The 16,267-nt window shown below is 38.7% G+C and overlaps 1 protein-coding gene across 1 annotated transcript in view; it reads right to left on the reverse strand.

Annotated features, from left to right (window-relative positions):
• Window positions 1-13,774: 13,774 nt before the first annotated feature.
• Window positions 13,775-16,267, reverse strand: part of WDR35 (WD repeat domain 35) — a 43,923-nt gene continuing 41,430 nt past the window's right edge. The window contains exon 27 of the mRNA XM_058179171.1: window positions 13,775-15,350. Coding sequence (XP_058035154.1) covers window positions 15,197-15,350 — 154 coding nt within the window. The 3' untranslated portion in view covers window positions 13,775-15,196. The remainder of the gene's footprint in view (window positions 15,351-16,267) is intronic.

Genomic DNA, 16,267 nt, shown 5'->3' on the forward strand with positions numbered 1-16,267 from the left:
GTCAAAAGCACAGTGATATAGGATAGGATTGCGCCCGGGCAGGTGGTTGCCACTACCGGTTCGTCCGAACCAGTCTGAACCAGCTAAATACCATCTCTGGCTGTCCTGCTGCATCTGTTCTTCAGCCAAATCCCTCTAAGATGGCTGCTTGGAGCCATTGACCAAGTCCCCTCCAGATGTATCTGGAACTGGTTCATCTTCCTCTGAGCTAACATCTGGAGAGGTATCTGGGGAAGCGCCTGGGATAGTCATCACAGGTAAAATATTTTCAGAAACAAATTATAGGTAGTCCTCAACTTATAACAGTTCATTCAGTGACCGTTCAAAGTCAGAACAGTACTGAAAAAAGTGACTCATGGCCATTTTTCACAATTACAATCTTTGCAGCATCCCCATGATCATGTGATCAAAATCCAGATGCTTGGCAACTGGTTCATATTTATGACTGTTGTGTGTCCCGGGGTCATGTGATCCCCTTTTGTGACCTTCTCACAAGCAAAGTCAATGGGGAAGCCAGATTAACAACTGGGTTACTAATCTATCAGCTGCAGTGATTCATTTAACAACCGTGGCAAGAAAAATCGTGAAATGGAGCAAAACTCACTTAACAAAGATCTCACTTAACAATATAAATTTTGAGTTCAGTTGTGGTCGTAAGTCAAGGACTACCTGGACCTTACAGCATGCCGCAGAATGGCACAGAGAATTTCATTTACAGATTTCTTTTTTGGGAAAGGGAATTGGAGAAGAAGCATTAAACAATGCAGCAAGGACTCACTACGCTTACCGATTTTCCTCCAGCTCCTTTGGAATGATCAATGGCAGTTTTGTGTCTTGCACATTCTACAACTGTAGAATAAATCTGCCAACTTGTTGGATTGGTGGAAGCTAAGCTATTTTATACCCTTGGAGCCTGTCCTTGGCTGATGTTGGAATAAGAAAGAAAATGCTACTCAAACCATGGACAAATTAAGGCAGTGATGGCAAACCTTTTGGGCTCGGCATGTCAAACATTTGGAAAATGCCTGACTTGATTCTGCTGGTGTGTCACCTCCACACTGACCCACAAGCAAAAGTGAAACAATCTCCCCCGCTTCTTAATAGCAGCGAGCCTCAGCAGCATTATTATTATTATTATTTTATTATTTTATTATTATTATTTATTCAATTTTTATACCGCCCTTTTCCCGAAGGACTCAGGGCGGTGTACAGCCAAGGTAAAACAAACAGTACAATATACAAATTAAAATACGAATAAAAAAAACTTATTACATAATTGGCCTAAAAACTTTGAAACATATAAAACTAAAAACCCATTAAGAAATTAATAATAAAAAATTATAAAAATTTAAAATCAATAAAATTTAAGCCAGCCCCGCGCGAATAAATAAATGTGTTTTCAATTCGGAAGGTCCGAAGGTCAGGTATTTGGCGTAAACCCGGGGGAAGTTCGTTCCAGAGGGTAGGAGCCCCCACAGAGAAGGATCTTCCCCTGGGGGCCGCCAGCTGACATTGCTTGGCGGACAGCACCCTGAGAAGTCCCTCTCTGTGTGAGCGTACGGGTCGGTGGGAGGCATGAGGTAACAGCAGACTAGACATGAAGTAGAGGTCTTGGCTTCAGCCCTACTGCCACTGCTGCCTCTTAAAATGGCAGCCTTGTGCCATTTGGCAAGGCATGAGAGACTTAGGAACAATTTGACCTAAACTAATTTCAAGCCAAGTTTGGGGTCAGCTCAGAATTACTTCTTTGCACTGTTAATAAAGTTGATTTTCAGGGTTAGGAAGAGATGTACTACCAATATGCTGCTGGTAGTAGTAGTAGTAGTAGTAGTAGTAGTAGTAGTAGTAGTAGTAATAATAATAATAATAATAATAATAATAATAATAATAATAATAATAATAATAATAATAATAATAATAATAATAATAATAATAATAATAATAATAAAAATAGCAGAGAAAACAGATAAGGACAAAACCTGGCAAGGGCTAACAGCTGGAAAATTGACTATAAGCAACAGCCCGAATAACAGAATAATAAAGTTGGAAGAGACTTTGGAGGTCTTCTAGACAAGCAGGAAACTCTATGCCATTTCAGCAGTGGTGGGTTTCAAAAATTTTTGCTACCGGTTCTGTGGGTGTGGCTTAGTGGGCGTGGCATTGCTTGGTAGGTGTGGCAGGAAAGGATACTGTAAAATCTCCACTCCCTCCCCAATCCAGGGGAAGGTTACTGTAAAATCCCCATTTCCTCCTGATCTGCTGGGACTTGGGAGGCAGAGAATAGAAGGGGGCAGGGCCAGTCAGAATTTTTACTACTGTTTCTCCGAGCTACTCAAAATTTCTGCTACCGGTTCTCCAGAACTGGTCAGAACCTGCTGAAAGCCACCTCTGCATTTCAGACAAATCACAAAGTAGCAACAATGGTACATTGGAAGATCTGCAAAAAATACCATTTGCCTGCAGTCAAGAGCTTGTGGGACCATAAACTAGAGAAAGTAATAGAAAATGAAGAAGCTAAAATGCTATGGGAGTTTAGAATCTAAATAGACAGCATATGCCACATAACACCCCAGGCTTAACAACTGATGATAAGAAAGAGAAAAATCTCTGGAGAATAGACATAGCAAAACCTGGAGATAACAGAAGAGAAGAGAAAGAACTGGAAAAGATAGCAAAATGCAAAGAACTGCAAATAGAAATAGAATGACTGTGGCAAAAAAACAAAAACAAAGGTAGTATAAATAGAAATGGGTGCCATCCTAAAACAGCTGGAGCATCACCTGAACAGCAACGACATTGACAAATTAACCATTAATCAATTGCAGTTTTACTGGGAACAGCTTACAGATAGACCTTGACCTATGATCACAATTGAGCCTAAAATTTCTGTTGCTAAGAGAGACACTTCAGAGAGGTTTGCCCCATTTTATGACCTTTCTTGCCACAGTTGTTAAGTGAATCACTGCAATTGTTAAATAAGTAACCCAGTTGTTAAGTGAATCTGGCTTTCCCATTGGCTTTGCTTGTTAGAAGGTCACAAAAGGTGATCATATAACCCAGGGACGCAGCAATGGTCATAAATATGAGCCAGCTGCCAAGCATCCAAATTTTGATCACGTGACCATGTGGGCCGTGGGTAGCCCAGGCTGTAAGATAGCCTGTTATTAAACACAGCTGCTTGCAATTACTGCAGGCTCGAGTCCCACCAGGCCCAAGGTAGACTCAGCCTTCCATCCTTTATAAGGTAGGTAAAATGAGGGCCCAGATTGTTGGGGGCAATAAAAGTTGACTTTGTATATAAATATACAGATAGGACGAGACTATTGCCTTACACAATGTAAGCCGCCCTGAGTCTTCGGAGAAGGGCGGGATATAAATGTAAAAAAAAAAAAAAATGTGGATGCTACAATTGTTGTAAGTGCAAAAAATAGTCATAAGTCAGTTTTTTCAGTGCCATTGTGACTTTGAATGGTCACTAAGTGAATGATTGTGAACCAAAGTCCTGATGATTCAAACGGGTATAATAGCAATTTAAACCTTCATGGTAAATGCAATAAAACTAATAGTGATACCATAATAAGCCAATTAACATCAGATATCAGTGCAAACCCTACTTATCCTTTTTTTTTAAAATCGGGACACATTCTTTGTCTCTTAAGTATGTTTTTCTTTTAACAAGAAGCAATGCATCTGAGACTATTATATTACTAGCTCTGTTTTTAAAATATACCTAAATATTTCAAAACAATGGACCTCATGCTATAAATACCAACACTCGTCAGAATAGAATGGTATTACATTATTCATGTATTTTTCCTTTTTTTTTTTTTACCCTACCTCTTCCATAGCCTCCAAATGACTCAGAAAACATGTAACAGAGAGTTTTCATCTATGCAGTGCAAAATGTTCAGTAATGTTGAGATGAAAAGGGAGGAGGGGCTAGAGAAAGAGAGGAGGTATTTGAATGGAATGGCATAACGTGGGACTCAAATCCAAATCCAAATCCAAATGAGACTATTGCCTTATACACTGTAAGCCGCCCTGAGTCTTCGGAGAAGGGCGGGGTATAAATGTAAACAACAACAAAAAAAATCATGGTGCAAAGGTTCCAGCTAACCAGGTTTAAAGGAGTTGCGTCTTGGTTGTTGCCCCTTAACTTGTCTCCAGCCTGCTAAGGAGGCAACCTACCCTCAAATTTATTTAATCCAGGGGTCATCAATTGGTGGTCCGTGGACCACTGGTGGTCGGCGAGAAAATGTTGGTGATCCACAGAAAAATTCTTTACATTTTTTATATTGCACTAAATCAGATGTCCTCAAACTACGGCCCCTGGGCTTGATACATGCAATGAACGTTTGTGTTGCTGCAGAGAGTCTCCCCCTTCGGGGTCTTCTTGTGTGAGTCGGAGGGGACAGAAATTCTGACTTGGGGTTTGCTTCAGCCTCCTGGTGTGGGGATTTGGGCGAAGGCTGGCCTTGCACTCCCGCAGGTCTTCCCTCTGCTTGGAAAGCCTATGCTCCTAGTCCTCAGTGAGGTGCTTCTGCTGAGCCTCCTCCTCGGTCAGATCCAATTTGAACTGAGCTGTTTTGCCAACTCTTTCTCATGGTGGCTGCTTAGCTCCAACAACTGCTTTCTGTTGGGGCCCTAAGGAGCCCAATGGGCAGGCGAGGAGTGGCTGTCAGGGGAGGGGCGAGTAGAGGCCAGCAAGGCGCCCCTCGATGTGAGTGACATCGAGTTGACCATGCCCACCCAGTCACATGACCACCTAGCCACACCCACCCAGGTGGTTATTTGGCAGATCATATTAGTGGTCCGTGGGATTTAAAATTATGAATTTAGTGGTCCCTGAGGTCCGAAAGATTGGTGACCCTTGATTTAGTCCATATTTGAACAGTTTATTCTCCCTCTTCTGACACAATTCTTGCTGTATGAATTATCTAGGATATCTTCTTAACAATATAGTTAGGGTTAAGATCTGCTGAGCTCCAAATATGTAGCTACTTCAGCTTGTTGAGCTCAAGACCCGTGTGGGCATGGCTCGCCGCAATCACTTGATCTTGGGCTCGCAGGAGAGATGAGTTATCTTGTTTCTGCAGAGGCTTTGGCCTAGGTAAGGCTTGACAGTGCTTTCTAAGGGGTTGCTGCTGGGTCTCCTGCAGCTTCCTTACAGTCATGGGCTTACCGTCTTTTGAAAGCATGCTGCACTTATTGGGAAAAATCTTTAGTATTGTTTTGAAAGTACACCAGACCTGTGCTTAAAAATACGACAACTGCTGAGTCAAGTATTGAAGGAATGTATATTAATGTAACTGAAAGAGCTCATAGAGGTGATGTTATCAAATAGAGTTCATCACAGCAAATTCCTTCTGGATGCTGTTTTGACACTGAAACTTCTGGAAGGAGCAAAATATCTTTTGCCCCCTCCCCAATAATATTTCAAAGGATTTGTGAATAAAAACAATCTTTCTTTCTTTCTTTCTTTCTTTCTTTCTTTCTTTCTTTCTTTCTTTCTTTCTTTCTTTCTTTCTTTCTTTCTTTCTTTCGTTCTTTCTCTCTCTCTCTCTTTCTTTCTTTCTTTCTCTCTCTCTCTCTCTCTCCTTCCTTCCACCCTTCCTTCTTTTCTTTTCATATAACAAATCTACCATATCTGTTTATAATTATACCTACGTACTTAGCGCTCGCTCTCCCTCCCCTTCCCTCTCTCTCTCCTATCAATAAAATGCAAATATAGAAGTATATATATTTTTTCTGCTTCATTTCTCATCAGTTCCTCTGAGGAATTTCTCTGCTTGAAATTATTTGAGTAAGGGTGGGGCTAAAATCAATGGTTTACAATCCAAGTAATGGGAAGCATTGATTTAGTTCCATAATGTATATACTGAATCAGCAGGAACTAAGCAAAACTATGTGACCATAAAAGGATAGATAAAAATATACCATAACTCGGAGAGAAAGAAAGAGAGAGAAAATATAGAATAGGAAACCTAAAGAAATTTACATCAAGTTGTCCTAGTCCTGTAAAGGGGCAGAGCAAATAGCCTTGAAGGACAGGAGGAAGAGCTTCTACTAAGACCATGATCAGATAAGAGGCACTTCCGCCATGAAGCATGTTAGCATGTTACCTTTGCAAGATGCCTCCTTTGTATACTTTCATTCTTTTGAATATTAAAATGTTGTTCCTCAAAGGATGATTCCCATACTCCAGAAGGCTCAATGCTTCCTTGGCTTTCTTTTCTTGTATGTGTGTCCAAGCAAAGTGACAGAGTTAATGGTTCTTTCAGGGGTAAGCAAGCAAACACAAATATCAGAATAGCATCCTAAGAAACCAGCTTGGAAATTATCTCCTGAGTGGCTATGTTATGGTCCACCAGCAGCCTGAGGTGGCAATGGAGGTGGACAGTGATGAGGCTGAGGTGAGGCCAGGGCCATTGGGGAGTGAGGTGCAGACTCCAGAGCCTCCAGAGACTGATAGTAGTGAGGCAGAGGAACAGGAGGAGCCTGTTCCTAATGCACGCATGAGAAGAGCTGCCAGAAGGCAGGAGCAGCTCAAGCAAAGAGGACGACTTGGGAGTAGGGCCAAGAGATGATTGGCCCCTCCCATAAGGCTTAAAAGACCAGCAACGGCGTTTGTGCTCTTTGCTGGAAAACAACCTTGGTAGCTTCGTCTTCTTGCATTTATTTTTGTATTGGTGACTTCTGAATGTTTACCAAGAAAGGCCTTTGGCAGTTTGCCTAATGGACCAAGGTTTGCGATAGGACTGAGGAATTTGTGTTGGGAGGAATTTGCTTTAATTTAGTTGAACTACGCTGGGAATGAAGTAATTCTCAGCTGTTCGAATAAAGTTTGTTTGTTTTTTCACTGACTGAGTTTCCTACTACCTGCTTGGGCCTGGGTCACAATAGGCTGCCAACAGGGTCTCACACTCAATCTTCACCCATATGCCTTCTAAATGGCATGTGATGGTGGAGAACAACCAAAACAAAACAAAGGAAGATGAGTTGTCAATACTGATACACACACACTAGGAAACAGTATCTCCACAAATGGAAAGAAAACAGGGAGTGTCTTTGGGGTGAAAAAAACAAAACCAAAGTGAAACCAGGAGATTGGACATCTGCAACCAGAAGCAAAAAGCTGGAATCAAGGGGAAATGCAGTGAGTTTGTGTGAGGATGTGTGCATGTAATGTGTGCATTAAAAAGGGCTGTCATGGAAAAGCATCCCAAATGTTTCTGAAGGTGCAGATGTTAGAACCAGAGCAACCATGTAATGAATTTTTATGAATGCAGGGATTTCTTCAGAAAGGGAAAACGATGGTGGAAGAATGCAGTCAGTGGGGGACTTACTGGCAGAATCAGAGTCACTTGGAAAGCCGCCATGATTTCATTATTGGAGTTGGCAAGAAGAAGAAGAAAAAATGTCTTTTTACTCTCCGTTGTCAATAGTTTAGAAGCATCCCATTTCTTGTCCCAGCTTTGCAGTTGTGGACAACATTTTAAAAGGAAGTTGAAAAACAATATCATATTATGATATCTCATTCCCTTTTCTCTAGCAAGCCATTAGAGTTTGCATTTTATGCCAGGGTAAAGGTATTGAATAAATGGCTGGCTGATACACAACAGTAAGATAACATGGGCAATTGATCAAAATCCACCTCAGCAGAAATCAGCATCTTCCTGATCTTGGCTGATCTGGGAAGCTAAACTGGTTGGATCTGGTTAGTATTTGGATGAGGAAACCACCTGGCAATTCCAAGGCTGCTGGCTAAACTAAGAGATTTATTTTAATATAAGCCAAACTGTTTCTGAAATGCTATCAAGAAAATGGTTGCATTAGATGTTGATTTTGATTTAAAGGTGTCTTTGCCTTCATCTTTTATCAGATGGTAAAAGGATAGTTAATTCCCTGGATGAGGAAATTAACCCCACATGGAAATTATGGGAAAGAGATCATCTCCAGCAATGTCAGCTGGGAGGACCATCAAAGGGGAGCAGGAAAGGAGGAAGCACTGTTGCTCCATCACACCCCCAGTAATGGAGGTAGGTCCCTTTTGTACGTGACATCGCATGGATGATGCAAAGGAGGAGCAGCTTGAGGTGCAATGGTGCGATCCAGATGTTGACATTTGGATGAAAACAGAACCTGTGGAAGCTCCTGCCTCTGTCCTACCAAATGCTATAGTGCTTCTAGTTTAAGAAGGGCAAATGTTGTCCTCTTGTCCTATTCAAAGGAGCACTAAAAAAAATGTAAGGAAAACTGGACCAGCAAAAAAATCCTTCTCGTAGACTATAAGCATCAGATATGGATTCACACCATTGGAATGGGTTGGTCAAGCTGGAAAATTGACCTCTTTTAGTCTCAGTGCAATCTTAATCCAACACTTGTCACTGCTTGGCTCACTTGGAGGTCTTGGAAAGTATTGGTGGAGATACGTTGAATTTCACTTGTTCCTGGTTTCCTTTGAAGCCCACTTTGAGGTGCTCACAATAGTGTGTAAAGTTTAGGATCAAGTTAGTTGCAGGACTGCCAACTCTCATGCAGTCTTGTCTTCCATTCTTAGATAATCAGCCAGGCATGCTTTATGGGCCTCACCAAGGGTATTTTTTGATATCACTTAGTTCTGTCTTCCCTGGGGTAAGGCTCATAGCTGTATGCTTGTTGTTATCATTGTATTCCTGTACATTGCCATAAGTCATTAATGGAGTGAGCGGCATACAAATTAAATCAATCAATCAATACAGAGCTTTTTTTTTGTATTCATGATTTGACAATGTGGATACACATATTTTATACACATGCTTAGGTAGTATAACAGAATCTCAGAGTCTTCATATTTGACCCCTCACATATGTAGAGATACCTGAAGATGTTTTTTGCCAATTCCAGTTAGTGATGCATTATTTCCCTTTAACTGGATTTAAAATGTTTTTCAGGTTATTTTTATTTTATTGGGTTATATTTATGCAAAGCACTGAAAACAAACTGAGATAACTGACATAAATAATGAAGTTATTATTGACATGTGTGCTTTAATGATTTCATTATTGATTAGTCTGCTTTATATTTTAAAAAGTATTTGGCTGCATTGAGTCCCATTATGTAGATGTTTGGACTTTCTGGGACAGCACAGCTTTGGATTATATATTATTTCTGTAATGAATTCAGATATTAATCAGAGATAGTAAAATTGTCAGGTAATAACAAAAACAATAAAATCCTCCAGATGGCAGGGATGTTCTTTGTGTTCTTAAGTCTTTGACTCAAGAAAAGTCAAAAGTCAAGATAGCCAGGTTTGTGTGCAAACCTTTTTAAATGTGTGGGAATTTTTGATAGCATTGCAAATGCTTTTGAGTGATACATTTATTACACAGGATTCCTCAATCATGTTTGATTTTGGTGGTCAACCAAATATTTGATCACCTGCTCTTCCCCAAATGATATTGACCTTGGGCATATGAGTTGTGTAATGAATAAACCATGACTGCAGAGATGGGTTTTTTTGAGTTGTTACTAAATCAGTGGGCTAAGTGGTTTGGCAACATTTCTGGGGGACAGAGAGAGGGGGAGGGAGGGAGGGAGAGAGAGGGGGGAGGGAGACAGAGACAGACATAGAGACTTCTTATACTTTAGAGATAGACATATTCAGTGCTGTTCACATTTCCCTACAGGAAGCATTTTTATTGTCCCAAGAGAGATGACATATTTGCCTTTGACAATATATTCTCTAGTGCAATTCAAACTTTGATTTCAGATAGATTAAAAATAATGTGCAATTTCTAAGTTAATCTTTGTCTCATTGCAGAAATGGAATTGTAACTTGGCCAAGTGCTTTGTTGATTGTTTGGCAAGATCTCTGAATGTTGGCGTGCACTGCCAAAATTACACCTAGAGGCAGCACTTTCCACATTTCCAGAAATACCTGCTGCAACTCTAGCGAGAGAAAATTCGCCCTCTGAAAAGCTGACTTTCATCCCGTCAAGTAGAATTGGAAAAAAAAACCCCACCTTTAATTCCTGTTGCTAAATTAGAATCTACTTCCATCAGACTGAAAATCAACTTCACAAAGAGCGGCAGTTTCCTTTTCCTTCAAATTTCTACGTTTCTTTGCAATAGGGAACATTCAATGCATTGTACTTGACTTGAACGTGACTGAGTATTGCGTAGATTTTAGGCAGTTACTTTTTAAGGATGGTTTTACTCAGTGGTGGGATTCAAGTAATTTAACAACTGGTTCTCTACCCTAATGATTTCTTCCAACAACCAGTTTGCCAAACTGCTCACAAAGTTAACAACCGGTTCTCCCGAAGTGGTGCGAACTGGCTGAATCCCATCATTGGTTTTACTGGTTTTCCCGAACATTTGACATGTTGTACGAGCCTTGTTGTTCCTTCCACCATTCTTTGAGTAGGACTTCATTAAAGTCCCCTACAGTGTCCTTATAGGAAGGATGAGAAAAGATTCCCCTCCCTATGGAAGACTGTTAGGGATTGTATGGCTGAGCAGATAGGGCCCAAGGACAGTGGAGTTGGAGCTGTGATAAAAAACTGGGTATTGCTGGCCCTTCCCACTCTGATCTTTTTCATCCCTTCTAAGTATTCCCTATTTTTCCTTCCTGACTTATTCCCTCTTTGCTCATGGAACCTGGGATTGCTCTTGCAAAAAAAAATGTGATATTCATCTGACTCAAGAGATGAGGCTGCCAGAGATATTGTTCTATGCTGGCATTGAAATTGAATTCATAAATCCAGTTGCCTTTGTAAAAGGAAATAAGAAGGGGGTATATTTTCTCTCTTCATTTTGGCAACTGCTTTTCACCATAAGTAGCCATAACCCAGATTCAACATTACTCTGCTCCACAGTTACGTATGTTCTGCATCAGGTTGCTTTTGTGCTGATTCCATTATCAAAAATCTGAGCAGCTCACAGTGGTAACATAATACACACGAATCATATCGATCCTGTTTAGTAAATAATAGCATAATGAAATCATAATCACATGAAAGCACTGATTTAGTTTACACAATTTCTTCTAAAAAGAAACGTCAGGAAGAGGAATAAAAATGCAAAATAGCTTTCTGGTTGATCAAATGCTCATTGTGAAGATCACATTTGCTCCATAAATTGTTGGCATTGTGTGGGTGAGATGCTGCTATTTCAACACCGGGAGACTCAATTCAAATAAAATTATTATGTATTAACAATTGAAGTAAATTTTTTGTATTGTTTATTGCCAGGTTTGTTTAAAATGCCTAACACAGATGTGTTGTCTATAAGCCGGATATTGGAGATATGCATATTTAATATAGTGGCCCAGGGTCATTGCTTTATGTTAGCAGGGAGAGTCCAATTAATAAGCTCAAAATCTATGCAACCTTTTTGGATGCATGAAAATAATTAGTGTTTTTATTATCTCGGAAAATAAGTTGTTAAACCAAAGTTTAATTCAACTTCTGTTAAGGAAGAGTAATCTATTAAGGATTCCTTATTTAACAAGTGCCTGTAATGGTATGTGGGAAAGGCCTGAGATGGGGCGAACAGATGCTGCCTAGCGAAGATCAGAGAAGAGACAGCATAGCCTGCAGCTGTATAATGGACAGAACAAGAGGTGCAAGAGGGACCATCCCTAGTTTCTTGGACTCTAAGGATGATGGTGGGAAAACTTACAGATTTGTAAGTTCCTGTTAACGTAACTTACAACACAGTAGAATTAGTTTTTGTGGTCCTGTTTCCTGTGTGGTCTCTCTGCAAGGTTGAATCAAGATCACGTGAAGTGTTAGTGCCACTTTATAGTGCCTTGGTAAGGCCACACTTGGAATAGTTTTGGTCGCCACGATGTAAAAAAGATGCTAGAAAGAGTGCAGAGAAGAGCAACAAAGATGATTAGGGGACTGGAGGCTAAAACATATGAAGAACGATTGCAGGAACTGGGTATGTCTAGTTTAATGAAAAGAAGGACTAGGGGAGACATGATAGCAATGTTCCAATATCTCAGGGGCTGTCACAGAGAAGTGGGAGTTGGGCTGTTCTCCAAAGCACCTGAGGGTAGAACAAGAAGCAATGGGTGGAAACTGATCAAGGAAAGAAGCAACTTAGAACTGAGGAGAAATTTCCTGACAGAACAATTAATAAGTGGAACGACTTGCCTGCAGAAGTTGTGAATGCTCCAACACTGGAAATTTTTAAGAAAATGTTGGATAACCATCTGTCTGAGATGATGTAGGGTTTCCTGCCTGGGCAGGGGGTTGGACTAGGCGGCCTCCAAAGTCCCTTCCAACTCTGTTGTTGTTACTTGTTACTTGACAGCGACTATATTTTGGCTGCTTCTTTATTTGTGTGTGCATGTGCATATGCATATATTTAGTTGCTTCTCTGAGAGCCAACCAGTAACATTTTAATCTTCGGAAGCAAGCCAATTTGAAGATACAAATGACAAAATGTTGCCATAAATTTAATTGTTTTTCTTCTGTCATGAACTAGAAGAAAAACAAATTAAGAGACATAGGTTGTCAGTATATCTTATTTCCTGCTGATGCAGCTTTTTAATTGGTAAGTTATTGACCTCTGAAAAATTGAAGTACATAATGAAATGCTGACACATTGTAAATTAAGCCTGTTGCTTAAGTAGTGTGGATTGTAATTATGGGGACATAAATATTCTTCAGCCATTCCTTTGCAAGAGGAGATGCAAGCCACCTGAAACCATTGTATGTCGTGGAATTAACTACTGAGAGGAGTGACATATCCTTGAATTTTGGTTGTTTTGACACTGGGCATGCTCCAAGTTATTAAAGGTAAATGCTGTCTTCATTTATTTCCTTGATATTTGTGCTTCATGCAAAAAGGAAAACACGTTCGTTAGTGCTCCTGTTTAAATTATATATGTTTATATCAATAAAAAGATCCACACTTGAAAAATATAGGCAGAGTGCGGTCTTTCTTAACCATTTCAATTTTCTCCTATGTCTAGAGTACTATTGAGGAGTAAGGGCTTTGAAGCTTCTAGCTTCCATTATCAGTCCCAATGCTGTTGTTCTGCTGTTATGATCAGAGAAAAGGACACCTAGATTGGATCCACTCTACGAGATCACTCTCCAGTGATGGATGGGTCTTTTGATCCACCATACAGCGTCTGAGATATGATCCCAATTACCAAATTGGGTTACAACAGCTTATTTATCAAATATTAAAACTAGTACAATGCAGTGGTCATGACTTGTATAAAAATATCATTGTTCTTTCATCTTCTTCTCTATACAATCCCATTTTAGGTTCCTAAGCTTTCCATTTAGCTTTTAATGACCTTGCTCATCTTAAAAGTTCACCACTAATGCACAGTAGCTAAATTGATTTCTTTTTGGTTTTCATTAAAAGAAATTCCCAACCTTTGAGTAATTTCTGTCCCCATCGTCAGGAGCTTATTCCTACCATGTCTGCAGTGTATGCAGACATAACTATGTATTTCCACAAAATTTATACCCCAAACACTTAACATTATTAATGTAGAAATTGTGCTAGGACTGCTGTAGACTGTTAGAGAGTTTGAATAGTAATTGATTTTCAGTGGTTATATATTGCTCAATAACGTGTAATCTGGGGTAATTTACATAGTGGAAGACATACACAGGAATTTCTATCTTCCATTAAAACATTCATTGATTGTATTGATCATTGATTTAAGTTTAATTTATTGAAAAATGAATTTGAAATGAACATGAACCATGAAATGAACATACAAACAGAAAAGCAAATTCAGAATATATCTGGAAATTATTTTAATTTTTAAATCAATTATTTCCAGGATAGGTAACGATATTTTATGTAATAAACCATGTATTTGTCCATATCACTTTTTATTTTTATTTATGTATTTTATTATTTAGTTTTCTACATTTACAGTTGTTCCTCCTTCATGGAAAAATATATTGATTTCTTTGAACAGTGTATTTCAATATCATTACAGAAAAGAAAGGTAGGTTATCTAAATATTGCGTAAAAAAGAAACAATTCTTTTCTCATATAATGCAACGAACATAAAATTCTGAAACAAGTAGTTATGTACAAATGTATCATCTTTTCCATATAAGAAATGTGTTTCTATTAAACATTCAAATAATCAAGAATTTAAGTCAGTTTTAATACAAAACTTCTGTTAGCTATGCTGTTTTACTCCAGTAGTTAATATTGCAAAATTCTTTGCTGCTTTTAGAGATAATGTTATGAAAAAAGCAAAGTGCTGAAGGAAGGTCAGAGCAGGAAAAAGAGAGCAAAAGAGTTAATAGGCATTAAATATTCTGAATCAAGCATTTCCTCTTGTTACAGATCTCTCCCAGCCTTTTCCCACAAGAGCCCATGCCTTGAATTTGACCGAGAACCCTGTATGTAAAATGTAAGCTATTTCAGAAGGCTTGGACTTCTGCCATCAATGCCTAAACAGCTGATCAGAGAGATTGTAATATTTTGAGAGCACTTCCAAGTGTTGGCAATAACCAACCCATGCATTTTATTTGGGTCACATACCCATATTTAAAAAATGTAGACTAAACTGATATCCTTTCAGTGAAGAGCTGAAGAAGTGGCATATCTATATTTATTTTATAGATATATTATTCTGCACTTCAGTATAAAAAGTAATCATGACTTTTGCTGTTTGGTCAAAACTATTAATGGCAGTCCTTTCCCACTAAAATCCGTCTCTACCTTTCCCGCAATCTTTCAAAAAATGCTCCACTTATAGAATATGACTCATGCAAAGAAACACTGCAAAGGCAAAGCCCTGCAAAAAATAAATTCAGAAAGCAAATATTTGTTTATATCAAATCTTTATTTTCACTTAAAAAAAACCCACAACCTTCCCTGGTTGGCTCTTTTAAAGCTGGATTCAAATTAGTTTTTTTTTTAATAAGAGTGGATGGATTTAATTGCTCTTGTATGGGTGATTATTCTTTTTTGTAACTCCCTTCAGTACTTCAGACCATGTATATTTCTAATTAATGCATAAAGACACATCAGGATCCATTTCTTTTTCCTTCTTCCTTTCCTCCCTGTAGTTGTCCCTTGCTTCCCAAAGTGTAGGTCGCCTGGGACAACTTTTGAGGATGTAACAAAAGCTATTCTGAGGGGAATTCTCCCCATTCCAGTTCCAACATGAGCAAATACTTACATTAATGGACACAATGGTTGCTTTCACCTGCATAATTTAATAGGCCACTGAACTGTGACAGAATGGGCAGAAATTATAGTTGCTGATTTCTTGAGCTTGGACACAGTGCTTGCATTTATTGCACATCCAAAACTGATATTCTGTAATGGGCCTTCCTGTAGCAACACAGGTTGGAAGCTTTCCTTCTCCCCTATAAAAGACAAGGAAGAAAAACAGTATCACAAGATGTCAAGGTTAATAGAACTATACTAGCCATCCATTCAAATTTAAGATTAGAAGTGTGGATTACAAACATTTCGTCAGCATGCAACAGATATGACTGGTTAAAAAAGAAAAAGCTTGAATTACAATACAGTTATTTTTAAAATAATTGTAGTGTCAAGGTAAAACAAATGTCCTCAAAATGAGTATTATTCCTAGATTAATTTATCTTCTGAGAGGAATTCCCATTTATATATGTGACAAATATTTCCAGGAAACAAATTCTTTGTTTAGAAAATTACTATGGAGGTCTTCAAGTCTGAGACTATCTTTACAGAAAGTGCAATTGCCATGAACGAGGATTTGGTTTTCCAAATCTAGAGCTGTATCATATGCTTACCTGTCATCAAGGATTAAATAACGGAAGACAACAATTAGTGTTAATTTTCTGAATCAGGCAACATTGGAATACACAAAGATAGCACTTTTGATTGGATGTTTTGGGGAAAATTAGTGGGCTGTTTAAATGTGATTGTGGGACAAAATCTAAAATGTCCAGATGATAGTATTCTTTTGAACAGCATATCTAGTACTCAGAATTTAACAACTGGACAACTTAAATGGATTCTTCATGCCTTTACAATGGCCAAATGACCAATATTGCAGTATTGGAAAAGTCAATATACGACCCTTTTACTCAATGGATTGTGGACCCAACTGCATTTGTCACCAATAAATGATATAGATTTTGTATTAACAATTATGAACAAGTATAATAAAACATAGAACCCATTTATACAAAGTACAGTAAGCTGAAAGAGCAGGCCAGTTATATAAAAGTATCAGAAATATAGAATTGTAACTATTTACTGTTAAAATTCTACACTGTACTTTTTCCATTGTTGC

The sequence above is a fragment of the Ahaetulla prasina genome, chromosome 1 (genome assembly GCF_028640845.1).
Source record: "Ahaetulla prasina isolate Xishuangbanna chromosome 1, ASM2864084v1, whole genome shotgun sequence".
NCBI lineage: Eukaryota > Metazoa > Chordata > Lepidosauria > Squamata > Colubridae > Ahaetulla > Ahaetulla prasina.